At 42.8% G+C, this 15,839-nt stretch overlaps 1 protein-coding gene across 14 annotated transcripts in view; it reads left to right on the top strand.

Moving 5' to 3' along the window:
* Positions 1-15,839, top strand: part of rims2a (regulating synaptic membrane exocytosis 2a) — a 140,468-nt gene that overhangs the window by 28,818 nt on the left and 95,811 nt on the right. For 8 of the 14 annotated variants that reach the window (XM_030102197.1, XM_030102191.1, XM_030102188.1 and 5 more), the window contains 2 exons: positions 64-75; positions 11,105-11,385. In XM_030102197.1, the coding sequence (XP_029958057.1) occupies positions 64-75; positions 11,105-11,385 (293 nt within the window). Of the gene's footprint in view, positions 1-63; positions 76-11,104; positions 11,386-15,345; positions 15,597-15,839 lie in introns of those variants that run through there. The other 6 variants (XM_030102194.1, XM_030102198.1, XM_030102192.1 and 3 more) reach the window with 2 other exon arrangements.

Below are 15,839 nucleotides of genomic sequence, written 5' to 3'. Positions count from 1 at the left end.
TCTCGCTCTCTCTCTCTCTCTCTTTCTTTCTGGTGCATTCCTGCTCTCATGGAATTGCAACAGGAGGACAAAGTGGTTAGCAAATCCTTTTCTGTGTTTTGTTGGGACTGTGTCTGAACATGGGAATGGTTCATGACTTGCAGTGATACGCTTTTATACACATACAGCAGCCAATAATGACACAGATCCAACATGGGAAGTTCTGTTTAATCTTCACTGTGAGTCCATCGTGTCATTCTGACTTCAAGAAGAAATAGACAGTGAAACATGGATACAACGAACTCAACAAAAGCAACAACAAACAACTGATGATATGCATTTGCCTGTGTAGTGAAGCTGTTTGTAGAAGCAGTACTTTAACAATGAAAACTATGAAAACACCCCAATTTTCATTCTTCTAAGTAATGCTACAGTAACAGTAATGAACTGTCAACCAGTCCTAACAGCAACCTCCTATTATATTACTGCATGTTAAAGTCACTTTAAGGTAAAAGCTCCAACTCCTCACAGCTGTAGACACTATTTAGACAGCATTTGCATTTGGTGTCACAGTGTGATGGATTTGCTCGTGTGGCCAACATGTCAGGCACAACACACTGCATGCATGGATGCAGTTGGCAAGATGATGAGACTGGCGTCAAATTACAAGCGATTGTTGCTGCATGTTAGGTTAAAGAAGGCCCTTTGTGGAAGCATTCCCGGTGAAGGAAAGTTGGCTTTTGAAGAGGGGGACCTGAAACAGGATCACACAGCAGATGGACTTATTTACTGCGTAAAAGGCCAATTAAAGGTGATTAGGTTTTTATGAAAAGTGGCACTGAAATTCCAAAAGATCAAATACACTTAGAAAGTGTGCATGTTTTTAAACTGGATGCACTAAATTTGTGCATTTGATATTGTGTCCATATCTTTAAAAACCATTTTGAACCACGATTAAACAAATGAAATGCCTTCTAAACTTTATATTATGCCTTAAGCTATCCTGACTATCAACACTGAGATGCACCTGTATAACAAACTGAGAACATTACATAACTGTTGTTCATCTAAGGCCTTTTTATTTTATAAAAGAAGTCACCGATAAGGTCAATCGTTGAACCAGTGTTTATCACGTGTAATTCCATACTGAGCCTGAGCGTCCCTGCTTCAGCTCGAACATGTAGCTTTACATGTGATGTGACATGGAACAACACAAATCAAAAGGGAAAAGCTATAATGATTGACTGCAGTATTGAATTCCCACTGGGATAATCTATAACAGTGTACCTAATTAAACATAGCAACACAAACACCCCTGGGTGAGTGCACCACAGGGACCATATTATTGTCACTGTCCATATATACCATTGACTCCTCACAGTTGCCTGCAGCTGAACCTGCCTGTGTTTATGCACTCTGCTGGACGGCTGCACAAAGTCAGCAGAAACTCTGGGACAGACGTCCGTCCCTCCACTCTCCTCAATGCCAAGACCTCGGTTGTACAGGTCTCCATTGTTTCTAGGTAGATAATAGCTGGGAGATCGGTTACCGTGTTGTACAGATGGTGTTGAGTAATAACAGTGGCAGCAGGCTGGCGATGGACAGCAGGGGCATTCACACTGCGTTTCTGATCCAGCGCCTGCTGTTTACCTGGTGGTGCCCCGGTCCCCTGGCATTCAGGGTCACTCCGCCATAAAGACCAGGCTCTGATGCTAAAATGGTGTAACCCCAGGACGACGGGAATCATTTTGTGACATAAAGACAATTTTTAAACATGGCGCAGCACACAGCTGCCATCTTGAGAGAGTTACAGTAATAAACCTGAGATTCCAACGCGGAGGAATATATGTGTCTCCGTAGGCACGCCGCTATCTCACTGCTTGACAATACGGCCACATTTAAATATTTTTGCAGATACGCCTTTCAGAAGGGTGGAAAATTGCAAGAAAATTGCCTATGCACATGTTTGTCTCCAGCAGGGGAGCAGAGTAAGCAGGATGCAGAAGTTTAGATGACGGGGTCAGTCAGAGGGAGGGAAAGTCAGCATAGAAATGAGATGGAGAGGTGAATCAGGCATGACTGTGTTTTGTTGTTGTTTTTATGGGAAATGCACAGCACCACTGGTGAACCCAGATGACTCAGTGACTCGATTTAACGAAGTATTTAAAATACAGTATAGAATTATTACAGCATTATTTACTCATAGTTTTGTGTGTTCGTGTTTTTAGATGAAGATGGACAAAAAGCGTAAATAGTACACCGACAAGCCGAGAGACACAGTTTGGTTTGTGCAGCACTCTGGTCTGTTAGTTTGTGTGTCAGTGAAAGATGTGGCGATGGTGGTGAAATCTGCCCTTTTTCCATCCGTCTACTCTTTCCCTCTCTCACAGATGGTGACAGCAGTGGCGAGAGAGATCTTGTTCTGTGAAACACCATTGAATATTTACAAGTCTCTATGTCTGGGACGGCACACAGGAATATGATATACTGTGGACAGACTGAGAGTTATACAGCTGGTTAAGGAATTTAAATTTGCCAGATCTTGCTCAGTAACTCAATTTAGCTGAATATAAGACTTATCTGGTGTCGCCACAATAATCAGTGTTTGTTCCCTTGTTATTAAAACACCTTAATCCTGACATGTATTCATTTAGTTTCTGAACATTATTAGTTGTAGTTTACATTGTTTAGTTGTGAAATCCATACAGTAAGTACCATATGCAATGCTGCACAACAAATTAAGATTATATGGAAGCTCTGTTCACTAACATGAGTGGTCACTGTTTGGACAGAAGCATAGTCAAGGTGGATAAAACATTAAAAGCCATGGACTAAATGAAAAGAAAAAGGCTGTCTCTTCCCCACACAGTTCCCAAGATTTCCAGTCTGATTGCTAAATGAACTAAAAGGACACGCACAACTGGCAGCATGAGGGCATTACAATGAATTAAATAGTCTGTATTTTTTTTTTCTTCAAAACACATCTGAGTCAACAGAAACTACAGTTTTGATGCCATCTCCAAGATGTCTTTGTATTAGTTTGTATAACTCAGAACTAATTACTCAGTACTGCTTTGCAGCACAAGATGGTGCAGTGAGTCACACTTGCATCTAATTGCTCTTTGGCGCCTTGAGAGAAATCAGCAGGTTCCCATGCCGATAAATAGGACTGTAAATCTGCTGACGTGATTAGCAATTACAAATTAACTACCGTAACTCTGAAAGCTGGACCGAGGGCGGACTGTAGACTGACCACTGTTACTCATGCATATGGAGGGTCCATATATTCATCCATCTTCTGTAGCTTCTTCATCCAAGTTGGAGTCTGAAGAAGCTTTAGTTCATCCCAGTTGGCAATGTACATCTTTAACTGATCACCGGAGGCAACGGAAAGGCAGCAAGCTAAAAGCTTTCTTTCCTCGGTTTTCACATTTAAATTTAAATCAGATAGTGTCAGGCTGTGGTTTTCAATGAAACGCTTGAAAATTAAGTTCTTGAAAACATATGTCGACATTTCTTACACATCTTTAGGCCTATACGCTTTAAATGTTTATGTTTTTAAAATTCCCTGTTGCTACAGTGTTTTCAAAGCTTCACCTACGACAAGAGAATAGGAAACATGCTGGTGGTATGAAAAAGATTCCAGCCATATTCTTATGTTTTTTTTTTTCTTTAAGTCCAACTCTGGGAAATCACTTTGAAGCTTCAATTCATTTGAAAACACGTCCCCATGGCCCGTATTTAATCAGATGTGGTCACTGTACGGCTACACTGTGTATTCTGTGTATTAAGCATTAAAACGGCTTAAGGGGGGCCGCACGATGGTGTAGTTGAACTCTTACCTCACATCAGGAATATTCTGGATTTGAAATCCTTTCCATAAGGAGTTTGCATGTTCTCCTTGTACGTGGCTATTCTTATAGTATTCTAGCTTCCTCCCACAGTCTAAAAACCACCTTTGAAGTGAATTTGTGTCTCAAACTGCCTGTACATCTGAATGTACCCTGCTATCACTGAAATTCGGTGCATTTGGGTCCAGCCCTTCATGACCTTATGTTGGACAAAGTGCTATAGGAAATGGGTGGATGGAATGGTTCAGAAATTATTTATCTTGTCGATTTGGCTGAATCACACTTCCATCCGTCACTTTATCGCACTTAGGATTGTATGGTTCTGGAGTCAGTCCGAGCTGACTGTGGTCAAAGTCAAGGTCCGTCCTGAACAGATCGCTAGCATGTCACAAGAAAATGAAAATGGACACATTTGAATCATGCACATCTTTGTAGAACTTTAGTATCTCATGTAAGAATTGAACGAGGGACAATCTGAATGTGAGGCAACAATGGCAACTGCTTAATCAATTCATGACCTTGAATCACGCAGATATTGGGGGAAATGATCTTAAATATCATAAGGGTTCAGAATTAAAAAATATCCTTACATAATTTTATGAATGTATTTTCTGGCCTGCTCCAGCGCGTCGTTTGTGTTCTCCAGAGTTGTCTGACAACACGAGGAGCAAATACATGATGATGGCCTGTGCTGCATTTGTATTCTCTTTTATTAAAGCTCAGGGTGCACACACAGCACAAACTGAGTCACAGATGACAAAGCGCTCCCATTAACGCTGTAACACAGGGGAGGAAGCGGCGGCGGCGGCGGCGGCGCGCCTCTGACCCTCCATTGGACTGAACGAGCTTGGAACGCGGCGCATATGTAATGAGCTCTGCTCTGCTCAGGTCCGGCGGAGCTCCGCTGACACACAAACACAACGTGATTTGACGCGTTGTTCGCTCACCTCGGATGTTTTTTTCCCCCCTCTCTCCTCGCACACTCACTGACATTGAGTCCCCCCCCCTTTTTTTTTCTTCCTTCTTTTTTGCGCGCGCGATTGATGGAATTCAATGCCACTATCAAAGATCCGTCATTTTCTCAATGATCGAGCTCATTGCAGGACGTCGTTAGTGTGTGTGTGTGTGAATACTAGGGAACCACGACCGTGGTGTTTTCGTTTTTCTTTTTTTTTCCTCTCCGTGTATCGGACGTGAACACCGAAGTCCCCGTCGTATAACCTTCACGGTGTTTTCGGCAGCCGCTGCCCGGGCAGGCAGCCTGTTATCCGGGCTCGGAGCTGTCCGTGGTGCTGAAGGTCGGTGCGCAGGGAGCGGAGGTTGCGGACCGGTCGGCGCCACATCATAAGCTCCTGCAGACGGCGATCTTTGCGCTCAGACACCGTACGTCTCCTCGGAACCACCATGGGTAAGCAGAGGAAGCATGGGCTGCATCGTGTTTTTCACCTGGTGTTTTGGAAAATGTGCAGAAAAAAAAAAAGCCCAAACGTGCCCGTGCACGTACGATATCATGTTGTGTGTTATTTCTGTTGTTGCATTTTAGCTGTACCTGCAGTCGGTGTGCGCGCACCTCTGTTCAATCCTTTTTATTTGGGTCAGAGCGCAGCTGAAGGGAGTGCGGCTCTGACACACACCAGCCATTTATTTCTATCGGCTTTCCACAGTGTTTCCCTCCTCTTTCTCGTGTGTCTGAACTTCAAACAAGGAGCATAAATATTCATCAAGTCTATTATTATTGCTGGCTGGCACACTAAAATTAGAAGCTCATTAAAATGTAATTCACCACGTGCAGCCAGTGTTGGAGCATGTGAATGTAGGCACTCTCCTTTCATTTTCATTGGTCGCCTAATGAATCATGCGGGAAAAAAAAGCCACACAAAAAAAAGCCCTCTGGAGTTTTTTTCTTGAGAATCTCTTAAAAAGACAAATATCCAAAAGGATTTTCAAAATTCGGAAACGGAAAGGACTCCTTCGCGTACTGTTGGATTTAAATGCCTTAATCTGTGGCAGAGATCTTTGACTTCCTTTGGGAAGGCCACACCAATTTTGCCTTCAATGCCAGAATGGCCAAACTGTGACTGAGCAGTTCTACCACAAGGATATTGTCAACAATTTCCATGAAAATTCAATTTACTTTCATTTAAGACTCGAACTACATAGTATGCAACGGGATTTATGTTTAATGGGGATATAAAGACGTTCATCCTCTCTTAAGCTGTTAGTTACCAGAGACGCATTGGTACACCCATGGAAGTAATTTGTTCTTGCGAGTTTTAAATATGGTCCCTGTTCATATGTGTGGTCTTAAGATGGACTCGGTCCAGCCTGGGATGTTCCCAGGAACACTCTATTCAACCAACAGTGAGTCTTTTAATGAGCAGTTCAGTTCACCCCAGTTCAGGCGAAGACTAGAAACAACAAGGAAATATGATACCAATGACAGTTCATTTACTGCCCCATCAATATTGCATCCTGTGCCATCTCTGTTTTATTCCATCTATTTACTGCTGAACTTTAGATTAGATTTCTTTCTTTTTTATTGCATACCCTAAAAGGGACACAGAGAAAAAGGACTAAATGTGTTTTTCAGATGGAAAGGATGCTTCTGTCCCTCCTGTATGTTGCTCTCTCTAAACTCTCAAAACTAAAATTACATGAAGCTGAAAAGGGGATTTCAAATGGAGGACCCTCTTGGAATGAGGACGGCCATTACATTACGAATACAGTCATGAATGAATGGATGTCAAAATGTCATTGATTTAATGTAACTTAGTGAAATCTGCCTGGAAGGATACTGCTGATTCACTCTGAAGCCTGCGTTAAGTAATGCTGTAGTGCAGTTTAGTGGCCACAAGAGAGAGCTCAGTGCTCTCTCTTCCTGCAAATATAGCTGGTGTGTGAGTGGATGGCTCCTTCAGGAAAGATTTGAATTGAGAAGGCAAAAAAAAAAAAAAAAAAAAAAAAGCACATCACATGTAAAGTACATTGCTGAAGGGTACACTGTCTCTCTTTGGTAGGACTATTCACCACAAAAAAAAAAGGGATTTTCAAAACTTTTTGTACAGACTGCATGGGATGCATAATCTCTGAATAGATTTTTTTTTTCTCTTTGTCAGACTGTCCTTCGCTAGTATCCTTGGTTATGGCTTTTGTAACTTCTCCTGGTGCTCATATGTATTTGGAAGATTACTCCCCCTGCTCTCTCCAAAAACACACCCCTGGTCTGAAGAGAAACTATTAGAAAGGAAATTATTTATTGATCCCACGGCACTCGGTGTTTGTTTCCTTGAATTCAGTGCCTCGGTAAACAGCCTATAGCACATTTAATAGAGTATATATCTTTCCGGCGTTTGTGGCATGTGGCGGCACTAGGTTTTCAGCTTTCTATTTTTAACTGCAGGTTCAATGACTGTGAAATGTGCAAACACAGGGAGAAATGGCCGTGCCTAAGGGCCACAGCCCCCAGCCCCCAACACCCAGCCTGCGCTCAGTCGTGGAGAGTTAAGCCGAAGGAAAATGTGTGTGTATGTGGCTTTGTTCTTCTATACTGCTGAGGACCGAAATGTGACTGTACTTTAATCAACTGGGACTTTTGTCACTGAAAGGATAGAAACTGAACTTTCCATTGAGAAAGTACAAAGATTTTTCTGTAAATATATCTTCAATGGATGAGGAATTGGTGTAGGTTAAGGTAAGGTTTCGACAAATTGGAGCTGAAACTGCATTTAGATAAAACATGCAGGAAATTGATGCAAGTCAATGCAATGCCTCCGTAAGGCATAGAAATGTGTGTGTGTGTGTGTGTGTGTGTGCGTGTAAGAGGTTTGCCCTGAATGGCTGCAATGAAAATGAAGCTACCTGGTGGTCATGTGAATCAAGCCACTGAATAAAAAAAACTGATTCATCTTAAACTAGTATTATTACCTCATATCTTTTTTTGGAGTTCATTCAGCTTTTTGGCTGAATAAAGATTAATTCAGCCCACCTTTGTCTTGAGTTCTTTGAAAATACCTGTCTAATACACTGAATAAACCTTCGCTTCCTTTTCTTTCCTTTTGACTCGGTTCCAAAGTGCAAATCAAATCCAAGTATTGATGTCTGAAACTCAGTGGGCTTAATGTTTGCTTGACCTGTGCAGGTTTTTGTTGGCCTGTGTTTTCTGGAATACTAATATGCTATTAAGTATTCACTGATGAGATAAAAGAACTTGACATGTGCAGTCCAAGGGCTGAGAAACGTAGTTAATTATTATTGGCAGACTGTAGAGGTGCACGGCAACTGACTCCATGTTAATTGCAGTTTGGAGGGGTAAATATGTAGGTCACAGACTGCTGCAGGGCGAAGGGCAGATCTCCGCTATTAACTACCAGTAAAGCCTAATCTGTTTTATGAATAGACACCCAACTCTGAAATGTTTGTAGGCAGAGATGATGCTTAAAGATATGTTCACATTTCTAAATGAAAGACAACAGTAATCTGTGGTGGTATTGGTAGAAACTTATACATAAAGATCCTTCATCCATGAATCATTCGTAGTATAAGAAAGAAAAATCAATGAAGCAAAATGTCTGAAGAGGGAGTTTCGTATAACTGTAGAGGAAAATGTGATTTTTAAAATAGCTTGTGTAAAAAGTAAAAAAAAAAGAAAAAAAAGAAGAATAAACTGAAGCTGTTCGGAGGAAAAATTCCCAAATGTTTGTCAACATTTCAATGTATTAGAGAATGCTTAACTTTTGAGATTTCATCTTTAGTCTTGAAAATTCAGATGTTTATTTTGTTTTTTATGTACAGTTTCATATTGTCATATTTTTCCTTTTATTGTGAGCCTAATATACTCTTCCTATTGGATGCAGTTTTTTTACTTGAAACTACCATTTTCACCTCCTAACTTCAGTATGAAAACCATATTTTGTTGAAAGTTCTACATAGAATTGTATCGTAGCGATTTGTTTTGCGTTGTAGTTGCATGCTCGCCGCTTTGCTCGATCCAAGCTGTTTTCCCTGAATTGCATAATCAATTTATTTGAAACTGCTTCAAAATTTAGGATAAATGGAGAACAATGAAAATTTGTTGTTCCGGATGATTTTAGAATGCTTAATTGTCAGCCAATTCCATTATGAAACACATTTCTCATCTTTTTTTTCCACATAGATATGTGTGTGTGAGTGCGAGTGAAACTTACCTGGTGTCATTGGTGATGGGCGGGAGTTTTCTTGATAATCAGGAACACTGTCCTCGGTGGCTCCGGGGTCCTAGCCGATGACTCACGGTTCACTGCGGAGTTCTCGCCGTGACCCCAGTTAAATGAGGCAGTCATGGCCTCACTAGCTACATTCCTGTGGGACACATAAAGCACAATTTGTAGCCTCCCTGCTTCTATTGTGTGTCAGCACAGTTATAGCCCATCTGTAACATTGATAGCTGGTCATAAATGCCTCATGTGTCAATATCGCGACACGCCGCCCGCTGTGTGCAATGCTCTATTTTTGCACTTGGTTTGAAGTGTAACTGAGTAACTCTTCTTGCTAGGTAAAGCTGTCCTAGTAAAGGAAGCTATGTTTTCCTTAATTTATTCATTTTCTGTCAAATATTGGTGTTTTGGGGCAAAAGAAAATCTCTGCCTGGTACTGCAAACTTGAAATGTATGCAGATACCAAAACCTAATCAGTAACTAATTACAGTAGAATATTTTGCAAACTGCTCACCAGCACCATGACGCTTTAGTGACATGAAGGTTTAACAAAATTCTAGAGTGTGTGATTTTATAAAAGTCTTCCTGTTTCACCAACTAAACAGTCATTTGTTTAGAGAAATGACCACTTCTATAACTTGACGAGTGACGCTATTAGACAGGACTCAGTGTTGTCTGTGTAAGTGGATCACTGTTGTCCACTTGGTGGTTTAAGGCGCCGTCTTCAGTAACTTTTTGTATGAGGCCAGTTTGAGTGAATTCAGTTCATTGGTCAATTTTGAGCCGACTCATACATACTTGTAATGCACTGACTGACTCAGCATCAGGCTCCAAAGTATGCATGAAGGCCCTGTTTGAAATGTCTTACTGCATTCTACCAATGACATGGACTACATAGTCAATTTTAGACCAGGTCAAACTGTTGCTTTTTGGTTATACATTCAGGATGTAAACAAAGGAATAGATAACGGTCACTTTGTGTATAACTAAAGGAAGGAACCAGTCTTTTTCCCCTGTATTTTCTCTCATTATTTTACTTCAAATACAAATTCCTGGTATTTCAGATGCTTCAGCTGCCTCTGGTATTACCAGACAGTGGCACTGGAGTCCATATTTATTGGACAATAGTCCACAAACTGCATAAGAAATATCACAATGCTGTGGCTAATCACACACAGAAAGGGAAAAAGACAAATCAGATGTTTTTTTTTATCTTTAAACCACAGCTTTAGTTTCATTTTTACCAGTGCATCCTGCTTATAAAGAATGAATATAGCGAGATGTTACCGGGGAGTCTAGTGAAATGCGGCTACCTGGTGCAGGCCTGAGTGAGGCAGGGAAGACGTAGTGAGCATGTGTACATATGTCTGCAGTGCTCAGGACGCCTGTCTGTTCCAGGATTTATGAAGCTACTGTGGTGAGCCGGCTGCTGGGCCTGCTCTGTGGAGCAGATACAGGGCACATCATTACAGAGCTGTAAACCCTCTATTTCTATGCCTGTGGAGCATAGCAGTATAAAATCATTCTATTCCTTTACACTTATATTACAGAACGACATTATTCTACATTACTTCTTTCTCTGTATGTTTGCTGCCCAGAAAGGAGATTTGGATGGAATGTACTGCTTCACAAAAACAAAAAAAAAATGTAATCCAGGAGCTCAGAATAGTGGGACAGGGACAACAGATGGACTCACAGTTTCAAAATCCATAGCACTGATAAACTGAATCCTGATCACACAATCTTTCAATTTATTAAAGGCTGCCCTATGTGTGAAATATCTCATCATTCACCTCATCAACATACGTTTTCTGTAATGTTCATGAGTGTCATTGCTGTGTGACGAAAACTCCAAAAAAAAAAAAAATCAAAGACGCTAAAAAGAAAATCAATAATTCCTAATTTGTCAATTGGATGGACGCTAAAGTTTTCTCCCAGCAACAGAAATACACCTCACAGTCATGTTAGAGTTTTATCAAAGGAAATACTCTATTCTCTCCATTCTATCTCATCTTAGGTCATATAAGGAAACCTCTGCCTGTCCGTTTCAGGATGTTAACACCGCTCTTCTCTTCCCTGCAGGTTATGTGGGTATGCAACTTGTGCCGAAAACAACAAGAAATCCTCACCAAATCGGGGGCGTGGTTCTACGGCTCGGGGCCCGGTCAGGTGCGAGGCGTGTTTGAGGGGGGGCCGCAGGGAAAGAAGGCCAAACTCCAGGACCCGTCCCTCTACCCCTACCAGGGAGCCTCGGGAAACTCCGACAGAAGCAGACCTCACGGCGGGCTCCTGCCCAGACAGGCGTCCCTTGACAACGGTTCGGGGTTCAGGTACTCGGGACACGGCGACGCGCCCATAGACAGGTCAGTCCAAAATATCACAGGAAATTTCTTTAAAGTTGATTTTTTAAGAAAAAAAAAAATTCAGTTAGAAACCTACGCTGCATCTGGTGATAACTTATCAATTCTGGAGGAGTTTTCCACTCACTTGCTTCAGAACACTCACGTATACACCGCCACGTGTGAACATAGATGGTTGCACATTTGAATTCTGTTTGATGGGGTTGCTGCAGCTTAAGGGTGTTAGCAATAGGTTGCACTTGGATAATTCCTCTGGTTCATCCAGGATGTTTGCAAGCCTTTTTCAGCACTGTGTTACTTGAAATTAAAGTATTGTCTTGATGTTTTTGGAGTCTAAAATCAAGAGCGGGCTAATTACAATGCGGAACGCTGTGTCCCACTTGTTGTATGCACTAAATGTCCCCTCTGAGCTGAACACTCTCAGAAGCTGACAACACGAACATGCTGTGCTTGTGAATCCTGTATTCGGTTGCCTGTTTCTTGATACTGGTGTCAAGTGAGGCAGTTACTTTGATTTCCACATGGGGGCCCCTTTTTCTTTCTTCTTGTGAAGGGAGGAAGAGAAGCTTGCAGTCAGGATCTGCGCCCTCTCTGGAATTCACCTCTTCAGCCCAAATCTCGACAGTCCTTTCAGAAAAGCTGCTTTCATGTCCTTCTTTGCTCTCTCTCAGATGTAAAGTAACTCAACATTTGTTCAGAGTAGGATTTTTTTGTTTTCTGTGTCTCTTGTTCTGTCTGTTTCTGGCTCTCCTGCCGTCTTAGCTTTCAACTGCAGCAGAACTGCTGATGGACAGATGAAGAATGTGGGTTACATTTTGTCTTGGAAAGCAAACTCAGTGGGTTGCCCGAATCCAAATGGAACAGAGCACTCAGTCAGTTAACTCGGTTATGTATACACGGCATGCACACGCACACACACACACACACACACACTGGACATTCACAATGCTGTGCTCACAGTATAGCCATTTTAGGACCACAGAGACGTTTTTGTAGTTCTGAGAACTGTTAGGGGGCAATATCCATTATAGTGTCCTTCCACCTTTTTAGTTTCCATAACTTTGGCTGTGGGGACCTTTTAAAGTCTCTTCTCCTGGCCGGACACTCAAGCACTTATTCAACCACTAATTCAGTCATAAGTCCAAAATATTCCAGGGCTCTGGTAATGCAGTATACAGCACAACAAAAAGCTACACGTCATGTGGAACTGCAAACTATTAGTAAACCTCCGACAGCTCCAAGCAGTCAGTCAGCAAGTTACTTCCTGTTCCAGTCGAGGCCCTCGCCCCTGTATATTAATTAAATGCATGGTTCGATGAGGTGGAGATGGTACCAGAGAGCACTGCTGGCACCGGTATCGCTTACACTCGCAGTGACACAACAGGAAACTGGCTGTCTGAAAATTCACGGGATAATGCCGATGATGGATCGCAGAGAGTCCATAAATAGAACTCCCACTGCATAAGCACCAAAACCCACTTTCATTAATCTTAAAGAATGTTTAAATTAACTCCTGAATCTGTTCTGCTGAAGAAAAGAGGGAAAAAGCTGACGGCCTACTTATAAGGAGAAATAACTTTGGGAAGGCGTCTAATTTGTCTTGGTCTTCCAGGTGTCAGTTGAACGAGCGCACAGACAGGACAGTTGCGGTGTTGGGCGAGGCTGATGAAACAACAGTGATCACACTGGGATTGGAACATACTCACCACATTGATTCCGGCTTCTTTCTCTAGCACATTCAGTGCGACTGCAGAAGAGAAAAAACTTGAACATCCAGCTCCACTCAGCTCAGGACGAATCCAAGGTTCTCAAGGTGTGGAAGGATGAGCCCCTCCCCTCTTTAATTAAGAGCTTGAACTCTTTGTGCTCCTCCCACGTTCACTCAGCACCTGCTTGACATCGCACCGCATGGCATTTTTAGAATAAATGCTACATTATTATTGTTGATATCTACCCACCACATACAGCATACTTCCTGATTGTTAGCTACCTGTAGTTGAAAATAGAAGATTTCAACTCAACCGCACTGGGAAGTGAACCCAGAGCTATTGAGCAATTTGTCCCGGTTCCCTGTGAAACAAACTCTACTGATCTATCACTGCAGCAAGAACCAGATCAATGTAATCCAAACCAGCCGATCACAGATTGTGGCAGGTGTTGGAACCACTGTCTTTTCGTTGGTGTGTGCAACAGAAGAAACCTCCAACTATTTCGTCTGAGATTTTAAAAGTGAGTTCTGAACTGGTACCCGGGTGAATTTCGTTCAGGAGTTAGTGTTTTTTTTTTTGTGGGAATTCTTAAAATATTGCTCCATAGTACACACCACATATGCAGCTTGCTTAGATTTTTAGTTCACATCTTTTGGTCCAATGTTGAGTTGTCAGTCACACAGAGGATACTGGAAAACATTTTTTTTAGGTTATTTCTGCTTTGAAAATGGAACATTGAACCACAACATGAGCTGATACAGTCAATCATTCAATCCCATTCAGTCTAAGTACATCCCATAACAGGCCACTTTTATAAAATAGATTTCATCACATTATCATCTAACCTCTGATGAGACACACCAGTGTGGTATAAGCGTCTCAATGAAAGGTGCCGGGCATAGTGCTCTTGCAACTTCGCATAAAGTACATGTGTCGATCAAAAATATGGAACCCAAAGCCGATCGTTTGAGTCAACAGGGTGCCAGTGGAAACAGCAGGAGGAGGAAGGCAAGTCTGGAAACACTGACTGTGAATGTTGGTACCATGAATGGCAGATGGAGAGCTGATTGAAATGGTACCGTCTCTGCAGGAGACCAGGTGCAGTGGAAGTAAGGTATAGAACATGCCTTTATTTTTTTCATGGATTTTGACTTGAGTCTCAGAGACAATAAAACTATAAGAAAAAAACTATTCCTTTAATGAACTGAAGTCATGTGTCCAATAAGTTATTTTAGTGTCTTTCTCTTCAGGTTTCAACATAGTACTTTATGGGCACCTCAAGAGTTTTACATCGTTATGTTACCAATGCAGTTGGGATATTGTGCTTTATGTGAGAGTGACATTATTGTGCAGATTACCTGCTGAACAGCTATTCGGCTGAAGCCTTTGCTCTTGCTTCATGCTGGCATGTAGAATAGAAGAAAAAAAAAATCAGGAAGCCTCATTAGAGCTTCCTGTAGGAGTGGTTCCAGGTGGATGTGTGATTGCATTGTGAATAAAATTAACCAAATGAAATGCAGCAGATTTAAGGAAACGCTGGCGCTTGCCGGAAATAAATATAATATTTATGAAAAAAAAAAAAATAAGAAAGGAACCCCGGGGGGAAAACCCCACTTTTCTGCTTGCCCTGTCCTTTCCTCACACACGGTCCTACTTTATTACTGATGTAGAGCTGATGCACAGAAGCCAGATATGGAATATAAGGAGGAGGGGGAAAAAAAAAATCCCTGACGACAGCATCGCCTCCCTCTCCTGGATTGTATTGTGGGTTATCTGCTGCTGTGCGCGTCCCAAAGAGTGCATGAGAGATATGGAGAGGAGTGCGCACGATTGCATACCAGCCCAATAGTGTGCGCGTGCGTGTACACCAATGCGTGTGTGTGTGTGAGGGTTAAGGCGAGTGTGTACTCGGGAAATATGAGTTGAATGCGAGGCAGCAGCTGATGCGCCGGTCGGTCGGGGATGCTGCCGCCGCTGCTGCTCTCTGCCGTGTAGGATGCCTCTCCGCTCCCTCTCTCCTCCCTGCGCTCCTCCACCTCTTCCCGCAAACCGACAGGAGATTTTTGCCACGGCGAGAAGACGAAAAGGCTTTTTACCGGCTCCACCGGCGCTGCCTCGTCTCCCCGGCTTATGACGGAGAGATCCCGCCCCGGAATGCGCCTCGTTTCAGGACACTTTTCACCAGGAGCGGCCGCGGAAATGTGGAACTTGATCGGCGTTTTCTCCGCGTTGAATGCGCCCCGGGAGATAATAATAACCGAATACTGAGGAGGTGTATGTGCGCGGGGGGGCGTCCGGAGAGAGCGCTGGCTCTGGGATGTATTGGTGAGAGGAAACGGGGTGATCACTTACTGAGGATCAAAGAGGAAAACGGAGGGGGAAAATGCAGTTTGAGACATTGCGTCAGTTCTGTAGCTCGGTTTTATCACATTTCAACGGGGCTTTCGCGGCTCCTCAGAACATCCTGCAGACCGAGCTGTTCGAGCAGGCGCTGAGCAACATCGGGTGAGTGATTCCTTTGTAAAGAAATGCCCAGATTGATGAGGAAGGGCTTTCCCCGTTGGTATGTCAAACGAGTATTTGGGGGGTGGGGGTGGTGGTGGGGGGAGTTGGGGGGGGGGGGGGGGGGGGGGGTTGTTGCGTTTATCGATCGACAGCCAGCCTGCGTAATAACAACCTACAGTATAGTACTGTTGCCGCTGCTGCTGCAGATATTTCCCGGCCGGATGATGGGGGCCGATCAGCGAT

This window comes from Salarias fasciatus, chromosome 11 (genome assembly GCF_902148845.1).
Source record: "Salarias fasciatus chromosome 11, fSalaFa1.1, whole genome shotgun sequence".
NCBI lineage: Eukaryota > Metazoa > Chordata > Actinopteri > Blenniiformes > Blenniidae > Salarias > Salarias fasciatus.
This window is presented reverse-complemented; position numbering and strand designations above follow the sequence as displayed.